The sequence below is a fragment of the Microcaecilia unicolor genome, chromosome 5 (genome assembly GCF_901765095.1).
Source record: "Microcaecilia unicolor chromosome 5, aMicUni1.1, whole genome shotgun sequence".
NCBI lineage: Eukaryota > Metazoa > Chordata > Amphibia > Gymnophiona > Siphonopidae > Microcaecilia > Microcaecilia unicolor.
Window position 1 is genome coordinate 363,028,092 of NC_044035.1, and position 23,533 is coordinate 363,051,624.

Consider the following 23,533-nt stretch of genomic DNA (forward strand, 5'->3'; position numbering starts at 1 on the left):
TAAAACTGCTCCAGGGACCTGCATACTGCTGCCATGGAGCTGGGTATGCCATTTGAGGCTGGCAAAAAAAAAAAAATTATTTTTTTTTTTTTTTAGGGTGGGAAGGGGGTTGGTGACCACTGGGGGAGTAAGGGGAGGTCATCCCCGATAGCCTCCGGTGGTCATCTGGTCAGTTCGGGCACCTTTTGGAGGCTTGATCGTGAAAAATAATGGACCAAGTAAAGTCGACCAAATGCTCGTCAGGGATGCCCTTCTTTTTTCCATTATCGGCCAAGGACGCCCATCTCTTAATCACGCCCCAGTCCCGCCTTTGCTATGGTGCCAACATGCCCCCATGAACTTTGCTCGTCCCCACGACGGGAAGCAGTTGAGGATGCCCAAAATCGGCTTTCGATTATGCCGATTTAGGCGACTCTGAGAGAAGGAGGCACATCTCCCGATTTGTGTTGGAAGATGGGCATCCTTCTCTTTCGAAAATGCCCCTGAAAGCATACCATCTTGAATATCACTCTTGCCTTAAAGATTGGGGTTTAGAGGAGGAATTGTAGGTTAGTGATAGGCAAAATAAAAATATAAAAAAGCAAATTTTATCAACTAATCTCCATAGTCTTTTCCCCTTACTTTTAAAACTTGAACTTTGTACCACAGCATTAACAGAGGTAGCCTCTAGCAGGACTTCAGGTTCTAGTTTAGTATTAAGGGGAAATAAAAAGAGAGAGAGAGAGGGAAAAGCAAGCAGGATCTAGTTTAGTATTAAGGGGGGAATAAAAAATAAAGAGAGAGAGAGAGAGAAAAGCAAGCATTATTAACTAGTTGCCATAGAGGGGCATAATTGAAAGTTTGTTGAGGACGTCCTCGCAAAACGTCCCGATGGAGGGGCGGGGAAACCCATATTATCGAAACATTATGGACGTCCATCTTTTGTTTCGATAATATGGTCAGGGACGCCCAAATCTTGAAATTTAGGTCATCCTTGGAGATGGTCGTCCCTAGACATGGTTGTTTCTGATTTTCGGCGATAATGGAAACCAAGGACTCCCATCTAAGAAACGACCAAAATGCAAGCCCTTTGGTCGTGGAAGGAGCATTTCTAGTGCACTGGTCCCCCTGATACGCTAGGACACCAACCGGGCACCCTAGGGGGCAATGCAGTAGATTTCATAAAATGCTGCCAGGAACATAGCTCCCTTACCTTGTCTGCTTAGTCCCCCCAACCCCCCCCCCTAAAACCCACTACCCACAACTGTACACCACTACCATAGACCTTATGGGTGAAGGGGGGCACCTAGATGTGGGTACAGTGGTTTCTGCTGGGTTTTGGAGGGCTCGCTGTTTCCTCCACAAACGTAACAGGTAGGGAGGGGGATGGGCCTGGGTCCACCTGATGAAGTGCACTGCACCCACTAAAACTGCTCCAGGGACCTGCATATTGCTGTGATGGGCCTGAGTATTACGTCTGAGGCTGGCAAAAAACATTTTTAAAGATGTCTTTTGAGGGTGGGAGGGGGTTAGTGACTACTGGGGAGTAAGAGGAGGTCATCCCCGGTTCTCTCCGGTGGTCATCTGGTCATTTCGGCCACTTTTTTGTGCCTTGGTTGCAAGAAAAAATGGACCAAGTAAAGTTGACCAAGTGCTCGTCAGGGACGCCCTTCTTTTTTCCATTATCGGCCGAGGATGCCCATGTGTTAAGCACGCCCCAGTCCCGCCTTCGCTATGCTTCCGACACGCCCCCGGGAACTTTGGTCATCCCCGCGACGGAAAGCAGTTGGGGACGCCCAAAATCGGCTTTCGATTATGCCGATTTGGGCGACCCTGGAAGAAGGACACCCATCTCCCGATTTGTATCGAAAGATTGGTGCCCTTCTCTTTCGAAAATAAGCCTGATAGTGTAAAGAATATACCAACATGAAACAGTAGGTAAAGAAATTATAAAAGCAAAAAAAATGTGTCGCAAAAATCGCAGTGCTCAGTGAACACTAGCGAAATCTACATTGGAGACTAGCAACAAAGAAAACATAAGATAGTGGTGGAGCTATAGAAAAAAAGGGGAAAATAGTGATTAAATGTGAGAAAATAGATAGTGAGCAAGTTCTGTGTGATGATGTGAATAATATAAGATGTATATGAAGCGTAAATGGCAAACAGTGACAAACATGAATGTAGTGCTGTGACTCAATAGGTAGAAATATAAAGTGGTCATGTGATGAATCAAAAAGAGCCAGAAAATAGTGGAAATATCACAGATACTGTGAGGAAGGCATACCTGGTAGAGAAATCACTCCAAATTTCAAAGTAAATCACAAAATGAAAGCATCGGACAGTACCGAGAGCTTAAAGGAGCAACGCACTGAGGTGATGAGTATTTAAATGCTTGTTTGGCGCCAAGATGCCATATGAAAATATACACATGCGTGAAAAAAGGCAAGTTTCTAAAATGGAGAGTACCATGCACAAGTTATGCCATGCAGCTGGAAAACAAAAGAACAGCATAGAATGTGCATAAGAACATAAGAAAAGCCATACTGGGTCAGACCAGTGGTCCATCTAGCCCAGTATCCTGTTTCCAACGGTGACCAAGCAGAAACACAAATAGTTGCAATATTCCATGCTACCAGTCCCAGGGCAAGCAGTAGCTTACCATGTCTGTCTCAATAGCAAACTATGGACTTTTCCATTTATTTAAAAATGTATATTCCACCTACAACTAAGCAGATTATAGTATCACATACATAATCAAAGTAAAAACAAATAAAATTCAAATCAAAACAAATGCAAATGAAAATATAACATATTAGCCCCAATGTAACGCCGGTTTTTAAAAAAGGTTCCAGAGGAGATCTGGAAAATTATAGACCAGTGAACCTGACGTCAGTGCCGGGCAAATTGGTAGAGACTATTATAAAGAACAAAATTACAGAGTATATTCAAAAGCATGGATTAATAAGACAAAGCCAACGGATTTAGTGAAGGGAAATCTTGCCTCACTAATCTACTACATTTCTTTGAAGGGGTGAACAAACATGTGGATAAAGGTGAGCCAGTTGATATTGTGTATCTGGATTTTCAAAATGCATTTGACAAAGTACCTCATGAAAGACTCCAGAGGAAATTGGAGAGTCATGGGATAGGAAGTAGTGTTCTATTGTGGATTAAAAACTGGTTAAAAGATAGAAAGCAGGGTTAAATGGAGAAGGGTAGTTAGTGGGGTTCCCCAAAGGTCTGTGCTGGGACCGCTGCTTTTTAACATATTTATAAATGACCTAGAGATTGGAGTAACTAGTTAGGTAATTAAATTTGCTGATGACATAAAGTTATTCAAAGTCGTTAAGTCATGGGAGGATTATGAAAAATTACAAGAGGACCTTACGAGACTGGGAGACTGGGCATCTAAATGGCAGATGACGTTTAATGTGAACAAGTGCAAAGTGATGCACGTGGGAAAGAGGAACCCAAACTATAACTACATCATGCAAGGTTCAGCGTTGGGAGTCACGGACCGAGAAAGGGATCTAGGAGTCGTCGTAGATGATACGTGGAAAACTTCTGCTCAATGTGCTGCTGCGGCTAGGAAAGGGATTGAAAACAAAAATAAGGATATTATTCTGCCATTGTATTGCTCCATGGTGCGACCGCACCTCGAGTATTGTGTTCAATTCTGGTCGCCGCACCTCAAAAAAGACATAGCGGAATTGGAAAAGGTGCAGAGAAGGGCGACAAAGATGATACAGGGGATGGGATGACTTCCTTATCAGGATAGGCTGAAGAGGTTGGGGCTGTTCAGCCTGGAGAAAAGGCAGCTGAGGGGAGATATGATAGAGGTCTATAAGATAATGAGTGGAATGGAACCGGTCGATGTGGAGCGTCTGTTTACACTTTCCAAAAATACTAGGACAAGAGGGCATGCGATGAAGCTGCAGTGTGGTAAATTTAAAACTAATCGGAGGAAATTTTTCTTCACTCAACGAGTAGTTAAACTCTGGAATTTGCTGCCGGAAAAGGTGGTTAAGGCGGTTAACTTAGCGAACTTCAAAAGAGGGTTGGATGGCTTCCTGGAGGAAAAAGCCATAGAATGTTATTGAATGGACGAGGGAATAATACAGTATTTCTAGGATGGGCGGGACAAATTGCATGTTCTTTTGGCCGCTGTTGGTGACAGGGTGCTGGGCTCGATGGACCCTTGGTCTGTCTCAGCATGGCAATGATTATATACTTATGATATTTATTTTATTTAAAAACTAGTAAAAAAGGCCCGTTTCTCAAAAAAATGAAACGGGCGCTAGCAAGGCTATCTTGTAATGGTGATTATGTTTTTAAGGCTCTTGTCGAAGCGATTTCTCCTCTCTCCCCTGCCCTCCCCTCCATGTCCAGCGATTCTTCCCTCCCCTCCCATCCCCTCCGTATCCTGCGATTCTGACCTCCCCTCCATGTGCAGCGATTCTCGTGCCCTACCGTCCCCTCTGTGTCCCACGATTCTAGCCTCCCCTCCATTTCCTTGGAGACGGGAGAGGTTCTGAGGGACTGGAGAACGGCGGAGGTGGTCCCTCTTCACAAAAGTGGTGATAGGGAAGAAGCTGGAAACTACAGGCCGGGAAGCCTCACTTCGGTTATTGGAAAAGTAATGGAAGCGATGCTGAAGGAAAGGATAGTGAATTTCCTGGAAGCCAATAAGTTGCAAGATCCGAGACAACATGGTTTTACCAGAGGGAAATCGTGCCAAACGAATCTCATTTAATTCTTTGATTGGGTAACTGGAGAATTGAATCATCGACGTGCTATAGACGTAATCTACTTAGATTTTAGCAAAGCTTTTGACACGGTTCCCCACAGGAGGCTCTTAAATAAACTAGATGGGCTGAAGATAGGACCCGAAGTGGTGAACTGGATTAGGAACTGGTTGACGGACAGACGCCAGAGGGTGGTGGTAAATGGAGTTCGCTCGGAGGAGGGAAAGGTGAGTAGTGGAGTGCCTCAGGGATCGGTGCTGGGGCTGATTCTGTTCAATATATTTGTGAGTGACATTGCCGAAGGGTTAGAAGGTAAAGTTTGCCTATTTGCGGATGATACTAAGATTTGCAACAGAGTGGACACCCGGGAGGGAGTGGAAAGCATGAAAAGGGATCTGAGGAAGCTAGAAGAATGGTCTAAGGTTTGGCAATTAAAATTCAATGCGAAGAAATGCAAAGTGATGCATTTAGGGAGTAGAAACCCACGAGAGACTTATGTGTTAGGCGGGGAGAGTCTGATAGGTACTGAGGGGGAGAGGGATCTTGGGGTGATAGTATCCGAGGATCTGAAGGCGACGAAACAGTGTGACAAGGCGGTGGCCGTAGTGAGAAGGTTGCTAGGCTGTATAGAGAGAGGTGTGATCAGCAGAAGAAAGGAAGTGTTGATGCCTCTTTACAAGTCGTCGGTGAGGCCCCACCTGGAGTATTGTGTTCAGTTTTGGAGGCCGTACCTTGCGAAGGATGTTAAAAAAATGGAAGCGGTGCAAAGAAAAGCTACGAGAATGGTATGGGATTTGTGTTCCAAGACGTATGAGCAGAGACTTGCTGACCTGAACATGTATACCCTGGAGGAAAGGAGGAACAGGGGTGATATGATACAGACGTTCAAATACTTGAAAGGTATTAATCCGCAAAAAAATATTTTCCGGAGATGGGAAGGCGGTAGAACGAGAGGACATGAAATGAGATTGAAGGGGGGCAGACTCAAAAAAGATGTCAGGAGGTATTTTTTCACGGAGAGGGTGGTGGATGCTTGGAATGCCCTCCCGCGGGAGGTGGTGGAGATGAAAACGGTAACGGAATTCAAACATGCGTGGGATATGCATAAAGGAATCCTATGCAGTAGGAATGGATCCTCAGAAGCTTAGCCAAAATTGGGTGGTGGAGCAGGTGGGGGAAGAGAAGTTGGTGGTTGGGAGGTGAGGATAGCGGAGGGCAGACTTATACGGTCTGTGCCAGAGCCGGTGATGGGAGGCGGGACTGGTGGTTGGGAGGCAGGAAATACTGCTGGGCAGACTTGTACGGTCTGTGCCCTGAAAAAGGCAGGTACAAATCAAGGTAAGGTATACACATATGAGTTTATCTTGTTGGGCAGACTGGATGGACCATGCAGGTCTTTTTCTGCCGTCATCTACTATTTTACTATGTTACTATTTCAAGCGATCCTCCTCTGCCCTGCCCTCCCCTCGATGTCCCACAATTCTGGCCTCCCCTCCATGTCCAGCGATTCTCCTCTGCCGTGCCCTCCCCTTGGTGTCCCGCAATTCTGGCGTCCCCTCCATGTCCAGCGATTCTCCTCTGCCCTCCCCTCCATGTCCAGTGATTGTCCTCTACCCTGCTCTCCCCTCCGTATCCCAGGATTCTGGCCTCCCCTCCATGTCCAGTGATTGTCCTCTACCCTGCCCTCCCCTCCGTATCCCATGATTCTGGCCTCCCCTCCATGTCCAGCGATTCTCCTCTGCCCTGCCCTCCCCTCCGTATCCCAGGATTCTGGCCTCCCCTCCATGTCCAGTGATTGTCCTCTACCCTGCCCTCCCATCCGTGTCCCATGATTCTCTCCTCTCTTCTCTTCCCATCCCAGCCATGTCGATTCTCCTCTGCCCTGCCCTCCATGTCCAGCGTTCCGTTGCCTTCACTTGTCTTGCTTGCGTTCGTAACATCCTGACGTCAGCTCGCCTCCAGCGTTCCCTTCCCTCTCACTGTTCCGCCCTCTGACATCATTTTGTCTTTACGCGAAGGTGGCACAGTGAGAGGGAATGAAACGCTGGAGGCTTGCTGACGTCAGGATGTTATGAACCCAGACAGCCAGACAGCCATGGAACGCTGACGGTACAATTTATTCTATTAGGTATTTATAACCCACTGATCCACACTCTTCTTCTGCAATTCATATAGAACATAGACTATTAATAATAACATACAAGACAAAAATAATAACAATCAAAACTATAAAACTTACTTATTTTAACTCATCTCAGGACATGCCTGTGTAAATGAAAAAGTTTTTAATTTCTTCTGAAACTTTTAAGAATATCCTGCAATAACTCTAGGGACAAATGATTCCAGCTTTCAGTCTCAGCTACTGAAAAGATGCATAAATGTGTGGTCTTCTTAGGATCACTTAATGCTGGACAAATTAACACACATGCGTCTGCTGATCATAGAGCAGGATCTGGGATATAGCAATGAAGTAAAGACTACAAATCAGTATGACACTCCGTAATGACTGCAGTACTGGCTGGTTGTAGTTTTGCTGAAATATGTTTTTGTTTGCTGGTTTGAGTAGGAGTACATAGGAGGCCAAATTATTCAGCTTAGGGAACATTGGGTGGTCAGGATTGCTTGCAGAGATTTAAAATAAGAGATCTGTTTTGCTGCTTGTATTTTTAGGTGATTGATGGTTTTAATGTTCATGTTTTGGCGGGGATTTACCAGTGCTCACTCTGTCACCTGGACTGCTTTAGCCGCGAGCAGCTCATCACTCATGTATACCAGGTATGAATATGTGTGTGACTAAGAGCAGAGATGAATATAAATGAAATCACATACTTGTTTTTATTCTCAGTATGTTCACAAACAGATTGAAGTGTATTACAGCATTGTTTCTGGTGTCATTTAAACATTCTAGGAGTGGAGGAGTGGCCTAGTGGTTAGGGTGGTGGACTTTGGTCCTGGGGAACTGAGGAACTGAGTTTGATTCCCACTTCAAGCACAGGCAGCTCCTTGTGACTCTGGGCAAGTCACTTAACCCTCCATTGCCCCATGTAAGCCGCATTGAGCCTGCCATGAGTGGGGAAGTGCGGGGTACAAATGTAACAAAACTAAATAAATAAATATATGTGGTGCCTTACTGTCCAAAACCCTTTGCAGATGTTGAAAGTCTCTATAACTGCAGATATAAGTATTCACAGTCCTCCCTTTCATTATGACCTGTATATAGTTAGTTCCATTACACACTGGGAGCAACAGTCCAAGCCCTTTTCTACAGAAATTAGTGATTTTAAAAAATGACCAATATTTTTGCAGCTAAAAATGTGCATATCATTTAACCATGGCCAGCGCACGTGATCCTGGGGTAGGAAAAGTGTAGGGGACTGAACAACATGCACAGTTTTTGACCGTTCAAGACCATGTCCTGAAAACTCTTGCACAAAAAAAGCAGACACCAATATCTGCACGTTTATTTTCCCAAGTTAATAAAATGTATTTGCTTACCAGTAACAAGGTTACTTTACTATCTATAGAGACATCAGGATATTTCAGACAGGCAAGTGGTGGATGATGTCATCCAGCAAAACTGACACTGGTTCTCAAAGAGCTCAGAAAAACCTAGAGGTGTTTTCTGTGTGTGTGTGGGGGGGGGGGGGGGGGGGGGCTTCCTTAACAGCTGCTGCCTAGCATGTCCCCTCAGTCTAAGGCAGTGGTTCCCAAAACCTGGTCCTGCAGGCACCCCAGCCAGTCAGATTTTCAGTATATCCACAATGAGTATTCATCAGATAAATTTGCATGCAGTGGAGGCAGTGCATGCAAATCTCTCTCATGACTGGCTGGGGTGCCTGCAGGACCAGGTTTGGGAACCACTGGTCTAAGCTATACCATGGAAGTCAACCCTGGGCAGTTGGGTGGGTATATGTGTCTGATCTTTCCTAATGTCTTAAAACATTCGTTGCCGGAGAACGTGGTACGGGCGGTTAGCTTGACGGAGTTTAAAAAGGGGTTAGATAGATTCCTAAAGGACAAGTCCATAGACCGCTATTAAATGGACTTGGAAAAATTCCGCATTTTTAGGTATAACTTGTCTGGAATGTTTTTACGTTTGGGGAGCGTGCCAGGTGCCCTTGACCTGGATTGGCCACTGTCGGTGACAGGATGCTGGGCTAGATGGACCTTTGGTCTTTCCCAGTATGGCACTACTTATGTACTTATGTACTTATGTACATGTAAGAAACTATTCATTTTCTCTCTAGACAAGAAGGGTGAAATCTGCCACACAAGTGGGGAATTCCATAGCTGAGAGGTTTCCTGTTTCCCCTCTGTTATTGAAACATTAGGGCAATCTGAACAGGAGATCAGAGAACTTGGCTATTACTTTAAAAATTTTTAGAGATTCTGCTTGGTCAAATACACTGGCTTTTTGAGCACTGTCCAGACAGTAATGAGATATGAAAATGTGAATAATTGACCACCGAGGTGGGTTGAGGCCATCCATATGTTAGGCACCCCCAAGTCCCGCCTTCGCTACATCGCCGATACACCCCCTTGAACTTTGGCCATCCCTGCGATGGAAAGCAGTTGGGGACGTCCAAACTCGGCTTTCGATTATACCGATTTGGACAACCTTGTGAAAAGGACGCCCATCTTCCGATTTGTGTCGAAAGATGGGCATCCTTCTCTTTCGAAAATAAGCCTGATGGACTTTCTCTGTTTCTATGAATATCTACAGTCTGAGATAGCAAGATTTATTTTATTGAAATATGTATTTATATGTATTCAAATGATATATGTTTATAGAGTATGCAAATGTAACCCTGCCCGGTTGGCCACAACATCCAGGGAGGAACCTTTCCCAGTCGGTTCACTTGGCCTGACATTAAAATGAGTCTGACAACCCTAGCATAGGGACATACTAAACTTACACATTGTGATTTATCTGTACAAGAAACTGTCAATAAATAAATCCAGTCCTCTAAAAGTTAGAATACTTAAATGATCATCAGATGCAGATCAGAGGGGGAGCAGTGTTCCTTGTGCCCTCCGATCTCTCTGAGCAGCAGGAACCCTTTTTATCTTTATTAGAAATAGACATTTGAAGATTGAGGATAAGACATGCAAATAGCCTAAGAATGCGATGGTTGGTATCAAGGAGTGAGACTGTAATGGATTTTACAGAATATTGCTTGAATTCCTGTGTTTGATATGCTGATATCTTGGATATGTTTTTCAGCACACAGCTGCAGTCATGAGTTCTAAGAGATACATGTGTCCAGTGTGTGGACGGGCCCTCAGCTCCCCTGGATCCTTGGGCCGACATCTCCTGATCCACTCTCAAGACCAGATGTCAAATTGTGCTGTGTGTGGAGCTCATTTCACCAGCCATGCTACCTTCAACAGGTGAGCCCATAGCACCTTCACATGTGACTGAGGAAGGAGCTCATTAGTAGAAGAAGGTGAAAAACGTACTGCAAGCATACAAACAGGAATTTAAGGAGGGAAATAAACAACCTCCATTTATAAAAGTCTGAAATAAGAGAAGGTACTTGATGAGCATCGAAAAAGGTAGTAAACTTCAGCCATTCTGACTCAACAACTCTCGGGCACCAGGTCACCATGGCACCTAGAAATTGCACCCGGGTACCAGAGATTTCAGCAGAAAGATATTGTAGCTCTTCTTTTGCAGAGCTACCTCAAACTGCTTCTCTCGGCTCAGTACAGTGATCAGGCTTTCCATATACTTGAGCCCCAGGGGACTTGAAACCGCAGAACTGAACGTCCTGCACCATGACTCAAGCATATGGAGAGCCTGATCTGTTCCAAGCCAAAAGAGCTGGTGGCTGCTGTAAGACAGAGAGCCAAGAGAGAAACAGGTAAAGGCTGGGGAGGGGGGGGGGGGGCGGAGAATGAGAGAGACAGACTGGGTGAAGGCTGGAGGAGGCCATGAGAGAGACTGGGTGAAGACTGGAGGAGGGCATGAGAGAGGCTTCGTGAAGGCTGGAGGGGGGCATGAGAGAGGCTGGGTGAAGGCTGTGGGGAGGGAAATGAGAGAGACTGACTTGGTGAAGGCTGTGGGGCAAGGAAGAGAAAGAGACAGACAGACAGACAGGCTGGGAGAGCTGGTATCATAGAAGAGCTGATAGGGACCCAGCCTATAGGTGAAACAAAGGCAATTGCTCTTTGCTTCATCTATCTAGACTAGGGGGGTTCTGCTTTGGAAAGGGAAGCTGTTGACTTCTGCAATGATTAGCAGAGGCACCTTAAGGAACTGATTTATTAAAGTTTGTTGGAACACAAACAAAAAATAAGGAAGGGAGGGAGTAAAAACCTTCTAAAGTTGATACTGCTAATCTGGGAGGGGATTCCAACCCCCCCCCCCCCCCCCAAACTTCACTGGAGACAATGTTGAAAGGTGGGGAAGCTAGCTCCTAAGTTTTTGGGCCGGCTCCTAGATTTAATGAAAATTTGTGAGGCTTGTTGTAGGGAATAGTGCAGGAACAATCTTGGGAGAAGGGACAGACAGAAATTAAATTTCTTCAACTCAATCACTCAAGTTTCAGAATTATTCAGTACTTGAAAACTGCAATGGAGGAGTAGCCTAGATTTTGATCCTGGGGAACTGGGTTCAATTCCCACTGCCGCTCCTTGTGACACTGGGTAAGTCACTTAACCCTCCATCACCCCAGGTACAAATAAGTACCTGTATATACCATGTAAACTGCTTTGAATGTAGTTGCAAAATACCACAGAAAGGCAGTATATCAAGCCTCATTTCCCTTCCCCTTTTCACCCCTCATCAATAAATGCATATAAGCAGTTTGCAATCATCAATTATTAACAATACTAAATAAAAAATACTACTACTACTACTTAACATTTCTAGAGCGCTACTAGGGTTACGCAGCGCTGTACAGATTAACAAAAAAGGACAGTCCCTGCTCCAAGGAGCTTACAATCTAATGGGCGAAATGTCAAGTAGGGGCAGTCTAGATTTCCTGAATTAGAGGTATAATGGTTAGGTGCCGAAAGCGACATTGAAGAGGTGGGCTTTGAGCAAGGCTTTGAAGATGGGCAGGGAGGGGGCCTGGCGTATGGGCTCAGGGACTTTATTCCAGGCATGGGGTGAGGCGAGGCAGAAAGGGCGGAGCCTGGAGTTGGCGGTGGTGGAGAAGGGTACTGACAGGAGGGATTTGTCTTGAGAACGGAGGTTATGAGTAGGAATGTAAGGGGAGATGAGGGTAGGGAGGGGCTGTAGATCGAGTGCATTTGTAGGTGAGTAGGAGAAGCTTGAACTGTATGCGGTACCTGATCGGAAGCCAGTGAAGTGACTTGAGGAGAGGGGTGATATGAGCATATCGGTCTAGGCGGAAGATAAGACGGGCAGCAGAGTTCTGAACGGATTGAAGGTGGGATAGATGGGTAAGAGGGAGGTCAGTGAGGAGTAGGTTGCAGTAGTCAAGGCGAGAGGTAATGAGAGAGTGAATGAGAGTTCGGGTGGTGTGCTCAGAGAGGAAGGGGCGAATTTTGCTGATGTTATAGAGGAAGAAGCGACAGGTCTTGGCTATCTGCTGGATATGCGCAGAGAAGGAGAATACAGAGCAAGAAAGAGAGGGAAACAGCAAACAAATAAGAGAAAGTTACATATTTGGTACAGTGAATAGTAAGTAAAAATTACATAACAAAAAGTTGTTCATCTACCATTTCTAGGCCTGCTGCCTCCTCCAGCCTAAGTAGTTTGACTGTTGAAGTATTTAGAGGTCAAAACTCTTAGGAGCTCTTTCACTAAACTGTGTTAGGCACTAATGTGTCTAAAGCAGCTTATATTGGCATAGCCCAGGTCGCAATTGAGCATCCTTCATTAATTGTGAAATGTGTGTGCACTAAGCAAGGACAGGCAGCAGGCCATTAGTATTCTCACGTCCAGTGATGACATCTGATAGAGCCCAGTGTGGATGTTGCCTAGTGTATACAGAGAGTAAAAAATTCGAGCAGTGTCCCACCGCACATGCGCGAGTGCCTTCTAGCCCGACACACAAGTGCAGGTTCCTCAGTCTGTTTTTATCCACGAAGCTGAGAGATCGCACCTGCTTGGTCTCTCTTCAGCGTATATTAACAGTTACTTTTTCAGTTCCTTCCCTTGTATGTTTTTCCTTAATTTCTCTCTTTTTTTTTTTTTTATATTTTGTTTTTGGTACTTTTCCCTTTATTTTACTAGGTGTTTGGCTTTTCTTTTTTGCACTGCTTTTTAGTCCTGAGCACCAACCTAGATTTGAACTTTGTCCCTTTTTGACACTCAAGATTAAGGAATATAATTTGGTCACGATTCTTTTCTTTATGTCTAGAAAGACCCCCAGTGGCTTCAAAAGAGTGGAGGAGTGGCCTAGTGGTTAGGGTAGTGGACTTTGGTCCTGAGGAACTGAGTTCGATTCCCACATCAAGCACAGGCAGCTCCTTGTGACTCTGGGCAAGTCACTTAACCCTCCATTGCCCCATGTAAGCCGCATTGAGCCTGCCATGAGTGGGAAAGTGCGGGGTACAAATGTAACAAAAAAAAAAAGATGACCCAATGTAATCGGGTGATTTCTGCTACGGACCCGCTCAATTGGTGCATTGGGTTCCTTGGACCGGAGCACCAGCCTGATTCTTGTTCTCTCTGTTTACAAATGCAGCTGAGGACACATAGGGAACATCAGGTCCAGCAGGAGAAACATTTTGGCTCCTCGAAGGCTGGTCCATGGACATTGACACCGAAAGCATCAAACTTGATAGCTGCCCAGACTTCATCTACCACTGGAAGTGCACTGGCATTGAGGAGGTCTCCACCTCCCTCGACATTGGGCAATGATAGTGGGCCCTGGGACCAGTCAGGCATCCGACAAGACACCAAGAACGCATACAAGTTCAATGTTGTCCTCATTAGCGCCAAGGAACTGCGATGCTGAGCATCAAGGGAAGCCCAAGAAGTACAAGTATCAGTCCCCTTCGAAGCACAGTGCTGGAAGCACTGGGGCATTGTCATTGCCAATACCCAAGAAATGCCGGCACCGAGAGGATAGCTCCCCCTCTGTGGTGGAGGTGCCGGTGCGCCAGTCTTCAGGCAGCCGGGTTCCCATTTCTGGCTTGACACTGGCTGTTTCTGAACCAGCTCCACAGCCTTTGCCTACCCTCGATGAGTGTTCTGGGCCATTCTCATGGAGGAGCTGCGTAGATGTTTCAGCTGCACACTGCTCAGGCATCAAGGGTGCTTGCGCTAGCTGCAGCTTAATCTCAACTCTTTCCTGAGACCTCAAGTCTGCCTATGGAGTGGTCTTTGACACAGATACCTCAATGGATGTTGACATCAACCCGTGCTGTACTGCTCTCTATATCGGGGGAGGAAGCTTCCCCAGAGTCTGAGATTAGAGCTGTACCTCAGCACCCTTCAGGGTGTGGACATGGTTCCACTGAGCCAGGGCAGGCACAGACTCACTCTGCCCATATGGAGTATTGCAAGTAGTTCCCCTAATTTACAGTCAACTCACTTAGGTGAAGAACCATATCATATTAATTCTAACAGTACCAATGGTTTTTTTGTCTGGGGAGAAGAGGAAAGGGAAAGAAAGAACCGTTAAAGGAATCCAACACGTGAACATTATGAAATGACACCCACATCTATAAAAGGGCTCACGATATATGATAACTCTATGCTGATGACTCCCAAATCTACCTTTCTACCCCTGATATCTCACTTTGCATCCAAACCAAAGTTTCAGCGTGCTTGTCTCACATTGCTGTCTGGATGTCTCAACGCCACCTGAAATTAAACATGACCAAAACCGAGCTTCTCATTTTCCCCCCCAAACCCACCTCCCCACTTCCACTGTTTTCTATTTCTGTTGATGGCTCTCTCATTCTCCCCGTCTCCTCAGCTCGAAACCTTGGGGTCATCTTTGACTCTTCTCTCTCCTTCTCTGCTCATATCCAGCAGATCGCCAAGACCTGTCGTTTCTTTCTTTATTCCCAGTTAAGCTTGACTCTTGAGGGTCATGTCGCAGCTCATAATGTTAGAGCTATGGTGGTGTAAATAGCCCACGTCAGATCGGCTCTATGGAAGAGATTTGCTGAGCTGCAACTGAACATCTGTCCACACATTCACATCACACTATTGTCTAGAACAAAACTCCCAATGCAACAGTAGGTTTATGTATTACCTTCTGCCTTGAAAACAATTGACGAAATATCTTTCATAAATCTCTGAAGATGTATCTCTTAAACAAGGCCTACAAAGAGAACCCATAACCTAACTAGATCACCTCACCAATCCACCCCAGTCATGAAAGTCTTCCTTCTACATTTATATGCTCAAATCTTCTCTTTTTTCCTCCTTAAACTTTTTGCATCGCTAATTGTATCTGATATCCTGGAATGACAATGCCATAACAGGACTCTGTAAGCCACATTGAGCCTGCAAATAGGTGGGAAAATGTGGGATACAAATGCAATAAATAAATAAATATTCCACCTATCTAAAAAAAATCTAGGCTTGGCCAGACAGTCCTCCAGAGTCTATTTGGGTATTAGAATCCAACTCCATCCCCTCTTTCAAATTTCTTTCAGCAACAGGATTTTTGCCACCAAAAACAATTGGTATCTCTCTATTGCAACACATCTATGCACGTTATCTCTGTTTTCTGTTGAAGGCAGCCTATAGTTAGGGAATCTCATGTTGTGATGAATTCATTATCCTGGTTGTTCTTTGAGGACAGCATATTCTCCTGCCTCCCCAAGGAGTTGTATTCTGAAGATGGGCTAGCATGGATCCATGTGACAGCAGCAGGCAGGAAATGACACACATGTACAGATTATCAGTCTGAGGTTAGAGTTCCTGTGGTGGACTTTGTCAGATACCGTCACTCATGTTTGAGATTTGTAGTCTGTTGTCCTTGGAGAACATCTGCTACAGGTAAGTAGCTCAGTTATTAATGATGAGTTTGTTTTTTTTACTCAAGAAGTGAACATATAACAAAACTGAAGCATTTAATGGATGGTAATTTTTTGTGTGTGCTTTGCTGTTATTATCTGAACATGTTCTTCATATGCAGTGGGTGCAATTTTATAAAGCATTTTCTACAAATGGGGTAATTTTCTAATTTGTTTTTACTTGTAAAGCTTGTTTTACATAAACTGTACAGCTGTATACGTTCACGTATTCCAGAGGCATAGTTTGGGAGGAGCAGGGATGGAGTTGAGTGTATGATTGTATATTGTAAAGCAGGTTTATAATGTGTGCATCAGTATTTGCTCTGTACTGGGGCTGGTTCTGGGAGCTTAATTTGTAAAGGCAAATAGGTTTGTTTATTTATTTATTTAGGTTCCTTTGTTGCCTTTATAAATTTGGTGCATTTTTGGACTACTTACAGTGGTGGAAATAAGTATTTGATCCCTTGCTGATTTTGTAAGTTTGCCCACTGACAAAGACATGAGCAGCCCATAATTGAAGGGTAGGTTATTGGTAACAGTGAGAGATAGCACATCACAAATTAAATCCGGAAAATCACATTGTGGAAAGTATATGAATTTCTTTGCATTCTGCAGAGGGAAATAAGTATTTGATCCCCCACCAACCAGTAAGAGATCTGGCCCCTACAGACCAGGTAGATGCTCCAAATCAACTCGTTACCTGCATGACAGACAGCTGTCGGCAATGGTCACCTGTATGAAAGACACCTGTCCACAGACTCAGTGAATCAGTCAGACTCTAACCTCTACAAAATGGCCAAGAGCAAGGAGCTGTCTAAGGATGTCAGGGACAAGATCATACACCTGCACAAGGCTGGAATGGGCTACAAAACCATCAGTAAGACGCTGGGCGAGAAGGAGACAACTGTTGGTGCCATAGTAAGAAAATGGAAGAAGTACAAAATGACTGTCAATCGACAAAGATCTGGGGCTCCACGCAAAATCTCACCTCGTGGGGTATCCTTGATCATGAGGAAGGTTAGAAATCAGCCTACAACTACAAGGGGGGAACTTGTCAATGATCTCAAGGCAGCTGGGACCACTGTCACCACGAAAACCATTGGTAACACATTACGACATAACGGATTGCAATCCTGCAGTGCCCGCAAGGTCCCCCTGCTCCGGAAGGCACATGTGACGGCCCGTCTGAAGTTTGCCAGTGAACACCTGGATGATGCCGAGAGTGATTGGGAGAAGGTGCTGTGGTCAGATGAGACAAAAATTGAGCTCTTTGGCATGAACTCAACTCGCCGTGTTTGGAGGAAGAGAAATGCTGCCTATGACCCAAAGAACACCGTCCCCACTGTCAAGCATGGAGGTGGAAATGTTATGTTTTGGGGGTGTTTCTCTGCTAAGGGCACAGGACTACTTCACCGCATCAATGGGAGAATGGATGGGGCCATGTACCGTACAATTCTGAGTGACAACCTCCTTCCCTCCGCCAGGGCCTTAAAAATGGGTCGTGGCTGGGTCTTCCAGCACGACAATGACCCAAAATATACAGCCAAGGCAACAAAGGAGTGGCTCAGGAAGAAGCACATTAGGGTCATGGAGTGGCCTAGCCAGTCACCAGACCTTAATCCCATTGAAAACTTATGGAGGGAGCTGAAGCTGCGAGTTGCCAAGCGACAGCCCAGAACTCTTAATGATTTAGAGATGATCTGCAAAGAGGAGTGGACCAAAATTCCTCCTGACATGTGTGCAAACCTCATCATCAACTACAGAAGACGTCTGACCGCTGTGCTTGCCAACAAGGGTTTTGCCACCAAGTATTAGGTCTTGTTTGCCAGAGGGATTAAATACTTATTTCCCTCTGCAGAATGCAAATAAATTCATATACTTTCCACAATGTGATTTTCCGGATTTAATTTGTGATGTGCTATCTCTCACTGTTACCAATAACCTACCCTTCAATTATGGGCTGCTCATGTCTTTGTCAGTGGGCAAACTTACAAAATCAGCAAGGGATCAAATACTTATTTCCACCACTGTACATAGGCACCCGTTATAAAATTGGGCCCAAACAGCATGTTTAAAATGCAGAAAATGGCTCTTTCAAACCTGCAGAGGGGTAAAAATTAATTGATGAGCATGTAGGCATTCCTGGGATTCTAGTTTGAGTGGAATAAGCACAGAGTTGTGATGTAAATGCATTCTTTTCGCACATTCAGCAAAGCAGGTAAGACTATTCTATAAGGATGTGATAAGTGGCAAGGGGCATTCAAATAGGCCCTGTTGCCACTTAAGCTTGGCATTTACAGAACACTGTAAGTTACGTGTGCCCTTGCCCCATTTAGGTGCCCCCAGTTGGCGCTAGGCTTCTATAACGGAATCTGGGCACCCGGATTTCATTATAGAATTAGGCCATCACTTAAAAGGAGGGACCACTTGCTGAATGTACCCCTTTGAGTACATGTACATATATGCATCTGCCTCAAACTGGGTGTAAATTTGTGTGAGACCATTGTAGGAGCCTAATTTATACAGACATGTAGGAACTTATGTTGCTTTTACAAAATAGGCATTTTGATAGAAATTTCTATAGACACCTGTTAAAGAACTTCCCCACTCATGTGCATCGCTTGGGCTTTCTCTCTCACATATTGCATACACATGCATTAAGATGAAACATACATTTAATTGTGTAAATTGTGGTTTATTATGTGTATATTATTATTGTTGTTTTCTAATCATAGTGAGAAGCTCCCTGAAGTTCTTAACCCAGAGACTTGGAACCAAAATAACAGCGAAAGTTCCTCCAGCACTGACACAAAACAAGCGGACCTTAGCGCTGTCTATCCTGCTGGTATCTTACTGGTGTGTAATAACTGTGCTGCCTATAGGAAGCTTTTGGAGGTACAGACATCTACTGTGCGCAAATGGGCCATCCGTCGGCAGAATGAGCCTCTGGAGGTCAGGTTGCAGCGGTTGGAAAGAGAACGAACAGCTAAGAAAAGCCGGCGGGACAGCGAGAGTGCAGAGGAGAGGGAGTTGAGACGCCTACGGGACAGGGAAGCAAAACGCCTACAGCGGATGCAAGAGACAGATGAACAACGTTCAAGGCGCCTCCAACGGGACAGAGAAGCTATGAGGGTGAAACGTGCTAATGAGACCCCAGAGAAACGACAAGCCCGACTTATCCGAGAACGTGAGGCCAAGAGACTGAAACGGCGACTGGAGAAAATGGACATGATGTTGCATGCACAATTTGGACAGGACTCTGCTGCCATGGCAGCTTTAGCAGCAGAGATGAATTTCTTCCAACTTCCAGTTGGTGGCACTGACCTAGACACCCAGCTGCTGAACAAGATGGCTTTTGAAGAGCAGGCAAACAGTATGCTACAGTGATATACAATGCTTCCCCCTGGAGCCACACAGGAGGTTAAAAAGAGAGCAGCTGCTAGTGTTTTCTTGAACAGTTGTGGTGCTGGATTGAAGTTCTCTTTTTGTCCCTATCCCCAAAGACTACATCACCAAAATGATGCCTAGCAAGTGCTACTGGAACACTGGACTGTAGAGTTGTCCCTTTAATGTAAGGTTGGTCAATGAAATATAACTTGGAGGCAAATTAGAAGACACTTCTGCTCCTTGAAGATGATTTGCTTGTTACTAATTTAACAAAATTACTGTCTCTTGAAGAGGGTAGTGTTGATGAAACTCTTTGGAGAGAGTACTTAACAAACTGGGTTAGACCAAATGTCCATGTAACCTAGCATCTAGCACAGAGAGTTTAGAGACAGTGGATACGAAACAAGGAGTATTTGCGTTGAGAGATCCAAAGTCTGCCAGAAGCTTCCATTTTCTAGCTGTCAGGATCAAGAAATGCACTAAACTAGGATGACATCCCTGATTATTATGTTAAATAGGTGGTGATTGATATACGTTGCAAAATTGTGTAATCTGTTTGAATTCAGATCTACTGTTTGCCACCCATTCACATAAACCATAAATCTTGCATAGGTTAAAGGCTAGCCCTATACTAGCAGCTGTGATGGTTTAATTCAGGACCTAGCCAGTTGCCTGATTCATGAAGTTGAGCAAGGAATGCAGCCGAATGCCATTTTCTCAGATCAGTAAGAGGCTTGCAGGAGACACTCGTAGCAATGACCTTGCTATATTCTGCTTGATTCTATACTGTATGTTACTGTGATGGCCAGTGTAGCACAAACAGGGCACTTTTCACTGCATTGGGTTGGTAGGGAGCACGGAATATAAAGATCAAGGAGACAATGCTGAGATTCAGACTTCAAAAGTGCAATGTTTTCTGAGATGGGGCAATGTTCCTTGACATTTGTTAGTGCTTGAATTAAAGATGCAGAGGACTCTGATTAACAGTTAAGGCCATTTGTGCTCTATTGCTTGCAATTTACAGGTGCTTCCTTTTCTTTTTAATCCAAAGGACGTTACTAAGATCCAAATGTGTGTGCGCTGAGTACAGAACATTCCAGAACCCACAAAAATGGAAATAATAAACTAATTCAATGTGTTGACATTTCTGGAAGCTACTTTCTATTATGTGTATTTCTGAAATGGGGATGACAGGAAATCCCTCTCTTGCTTCCTGAATTGGAAGGCTTTCTCTGTTATAATAACCTTTTTTTTCCCTGCTTGATTAATATGCTTTGGAAAAAGCCCAAATGATAAATGTTAGGTAACTTATTTATTGTAGGATTTCTATGACACCATTCATCAAATTGCAATAAAATAGCAGCCCAATTAATTTAGAGGGCAAGTCTGCAACCCATAGTAATGTTAACACAGATTAACTTCATTGTTATTTATTTTGTTTATTTAAACAATTTGTGTCCTGTTTTGCCTTCAAATATAGGTGGATTCCAAATCACTATGCATAATTAAAACAATTCACAAATAATAAATAAATTAAAAACGCTCAGGACTCTAAAATTAAAAAAAATAATGAGTGGACTGCTAGATTACCTGTAACCAGCTATCAAAAACAAATAGACTGTCTGCTCACAGTAAAATTGTAGCAGGGTTCAATGCAATGCTTCATATGCTAGCTGAAGGGCTTCTTTTACAAAACCACGCAGCAAATGAGAGGAAGCCCATAGGAATTGAATGGACTTCCTCTCATTTGCCGTACTGAGAATCGGTAGCGCAGCTTTGTAAAAGAGGCCCTTAAATAGCTACACTTTCAAATATTTTATGGAACAAAATGAAGCTGGCTACAGGTCCACAGCTCAACTGGCAAAATGTTCCACAAAATTGGAGCAGCAATAAAAACAATTGTGTTTATGAATCTCAACATCTCTGGGATCAGTAGCATGAATCTTGCTACCATTTGGGTTTCTGCCAGGTACTTGTGACCTGCATTGGACCCAGCCTGGCTATTCTTGATAGAGAGAATATCGATGATTTGGGTGGTTGATAAATTCTCAGGGCACTGCATTTGCTCATTGGAGCCTATGTAGTAACTATTGGCAATAATGGTAAATAATATTAATATAATCTGATGTGTCCATTCACATCATACACTTAAGTTGGGGAGGAAAGGGTAAGGAAGCATATGGGCAGTTGGGGAGGTGGACTGATTCAGCATGAGCACAGGTAACATTTGGGGAGGCACTGCTCTTCCTGCCCACCCTCGACTATGCCTATGATTAACATTGGTTGATGAATGCTGTAAACTAAGGGAAAAAGCATGCCAAGGTCGGATCAGACAGAGAAGCACAGATGGAAACAGGTAAGTGAAAAGGAATAGGCAGGGAATTATGGGTGCTGAGCACCTCAGTTTTTGGAGAGGATTAAGCTGGAGATGGTGAGCAAAGGTAAGCTGTGAAAGAGATTTTTGGACATTCTTCTGCTTAGAAATAGCCTGTCCCTTGGGCTATGCGTCTTATTTATAACATTACAGAATACTTTGTTCATTTTCAGATACTCCTCTTCCTGCCATCACTTTATTGTTTAAAATTTGATTAAAAAAAAAACCCTCTCCAAAAAATCCAAAGTGAGGTACAATAAAATCTAATCAATAATACAAGTAGTCAATCCAAACCAACCCCTCCAACTCTGAAGAAGGGAACAATAATATCCTCTCCCTTAAATTCTAATTGTACATGAAGATAAATACACCTATATGTACATAATACTCTAATTAGCAGAAACAGGCTGCTGGTAAAACCTCCATAAAAATCATTAGTGAAATGTGTACAGCGCTGCGTACCTCTTGTAGCGCCAAAGAAATGATAAGTTGCAAGAGTAGTAGTAGAAGTAAATGTCCTATAGAGTATTTTTCCAGTTCTGTAAATCAGATTGCTAAGCAAGAACAGCTGCTCTTCACATTTATTTATTTTTTATTATTGGGATTTATTAACTGCTTAAGGGGCCCTTTTTACCGCAGCAAGAAAAAAGACATGGCCATGCAGTAAGATTGCTCTGACGGTGTGGCCATGCGGGGGGGGGGGGGGGGGGGGGGGGGAGGAGCACTTATCACCCACCCATTGAGGTTGCGGTAACCCCTGTGGAAATAGTTTTCAAATATTTCCGCTAGTACTGGAAATGCGGTGCACTGGGGGTGGTTACGGATTGCCGAGCGCTAAGCTCCAGTTGGCCTTACTGCTGCTTAGTAAAAGGGCCCCTTTATGAAGAGATTCACCCAAGGTGTTGTATGCAGCAGGTATAGGTCGACATAAAACTTTAAATTTTTATAAGTGAGGTGATCAGATTTTCTGATGACAGTGTTATTCAAAGTTGTTAAATCACAAGAAGATTGTGAGAAATTGCTAGAGAATCTTATAAGACTGGGAGACTCATTTTCAAAGCTCCTACACACAAGTTCCATAGGTTACTATTCGGCTCATTTTCGACATAAATCGAATTAAGTCAATTAATTCTCTTAATTGACTTAATTATCTTAATTGACATCACTCTTAATTGTCTTGTCTGTCTGTATTACTTTTAGATTGTAAGCTCTATTGAGCAGGGACTGTCTCTCTATGTCAGGTGTTCAGCGCTGCGTGCGTCTGGTAGCGCTATACAAATGTTAATAATAATAATAAATGGATGTCCAAATTGGTATAATCAAAACCCGATTTAGGACATCTCCAAATGCACTTCATCACAAGGACGGCTAAAGTTCAAGGGGGCATGTCGGAGGCGTAGCGAAGGCGGGACTTGGGCGTGCCTAACACTTGGACGTCCTTGACCCATAATCGAAAAAAACAAGGACATCCCTGATGAACACGTGGTCGTTTTCACCTGGATCTGTTTTTCTTACGACTAAGGCACAAAAAGGTGCCCAAAATGACCAGATGACCACTGGTGAGAATCAGGGATGAACTCCCGTTACTCCCCCAGTGGTCACTAACCCCCTCCCACCCTCAAAAACATCTTTAAAAACATTTTGTGCCAGCCTCAGATGTCATACTCAGGTCCATGACAGCACATGCAGGTCCCTGGAGTAGTTTCATAGTAGGTGCAGTGCATTTCAGACAGGTGGACCCAGGCCCATACCCCCCCTACCTGTTACATTTGTGGAGGAAACAGCAAGCCCTCCAAAACCCACCACAAACCCACTGTACCCACATCTAGGTGCCCCCCTTCACCCATAAGGGCTATGGTACTGGTGTACAGTTGTGGGTTTTGGGAGACTCAGCACACAAGATAAGGGAGCTATGTACCTGGAAGCAATTTATGAAGTCCACTGCAGTGCTCCCTAGGGCATAGGAGCCAACTTTTCAAAATGATTGGGGCTGCTGAATTATTATTTTTTTACAGGTAGTACATTCCCCCCCCCCCCCCCCCCCCCCGGTACCTTAACATCCTGTCTGCTGCAGTCTTCACCTGGGCAGTGGCAGCGC

At 44.4% G+C, this 23,533-nt stretch overlaps 1 protein-coding gene across 3 annotated transcripts in view; it reads left to right on the forward strand.

Moving 5' to 3' along the window:
* Positions 1–20,208, forward strand: part of ZNF821 (zinc finger protein 821) — a 104,009-nt gene extending 83,801 nt beyond the window's left edge. For all 3 annotated transcript variants that reach the window (XM_030204675.1, XM_030204677.1, XM_030204678.1), the window contains 3 exons: positions 7,395–7,499; positions 9,949–10,115; positions 18,410–20,208. In XM_030204675.1, coding sequence (XP_030060535.1) covers positions 7,395–7,499; positions 9,949–10,115; positions 18,410–19,061 — 924 coding nt within the window. In that variant the 3' untranslated portion in view covers positions 19,062–20,208. The remainder of the gene's footprint in view (positions 1–7,394; positions 7,500–9,948; positions 10,116–18,409) is intronic.
* The last annotated feature ends 3,325 nt before the right edge of the window (positions 20,209–23,533 follow it).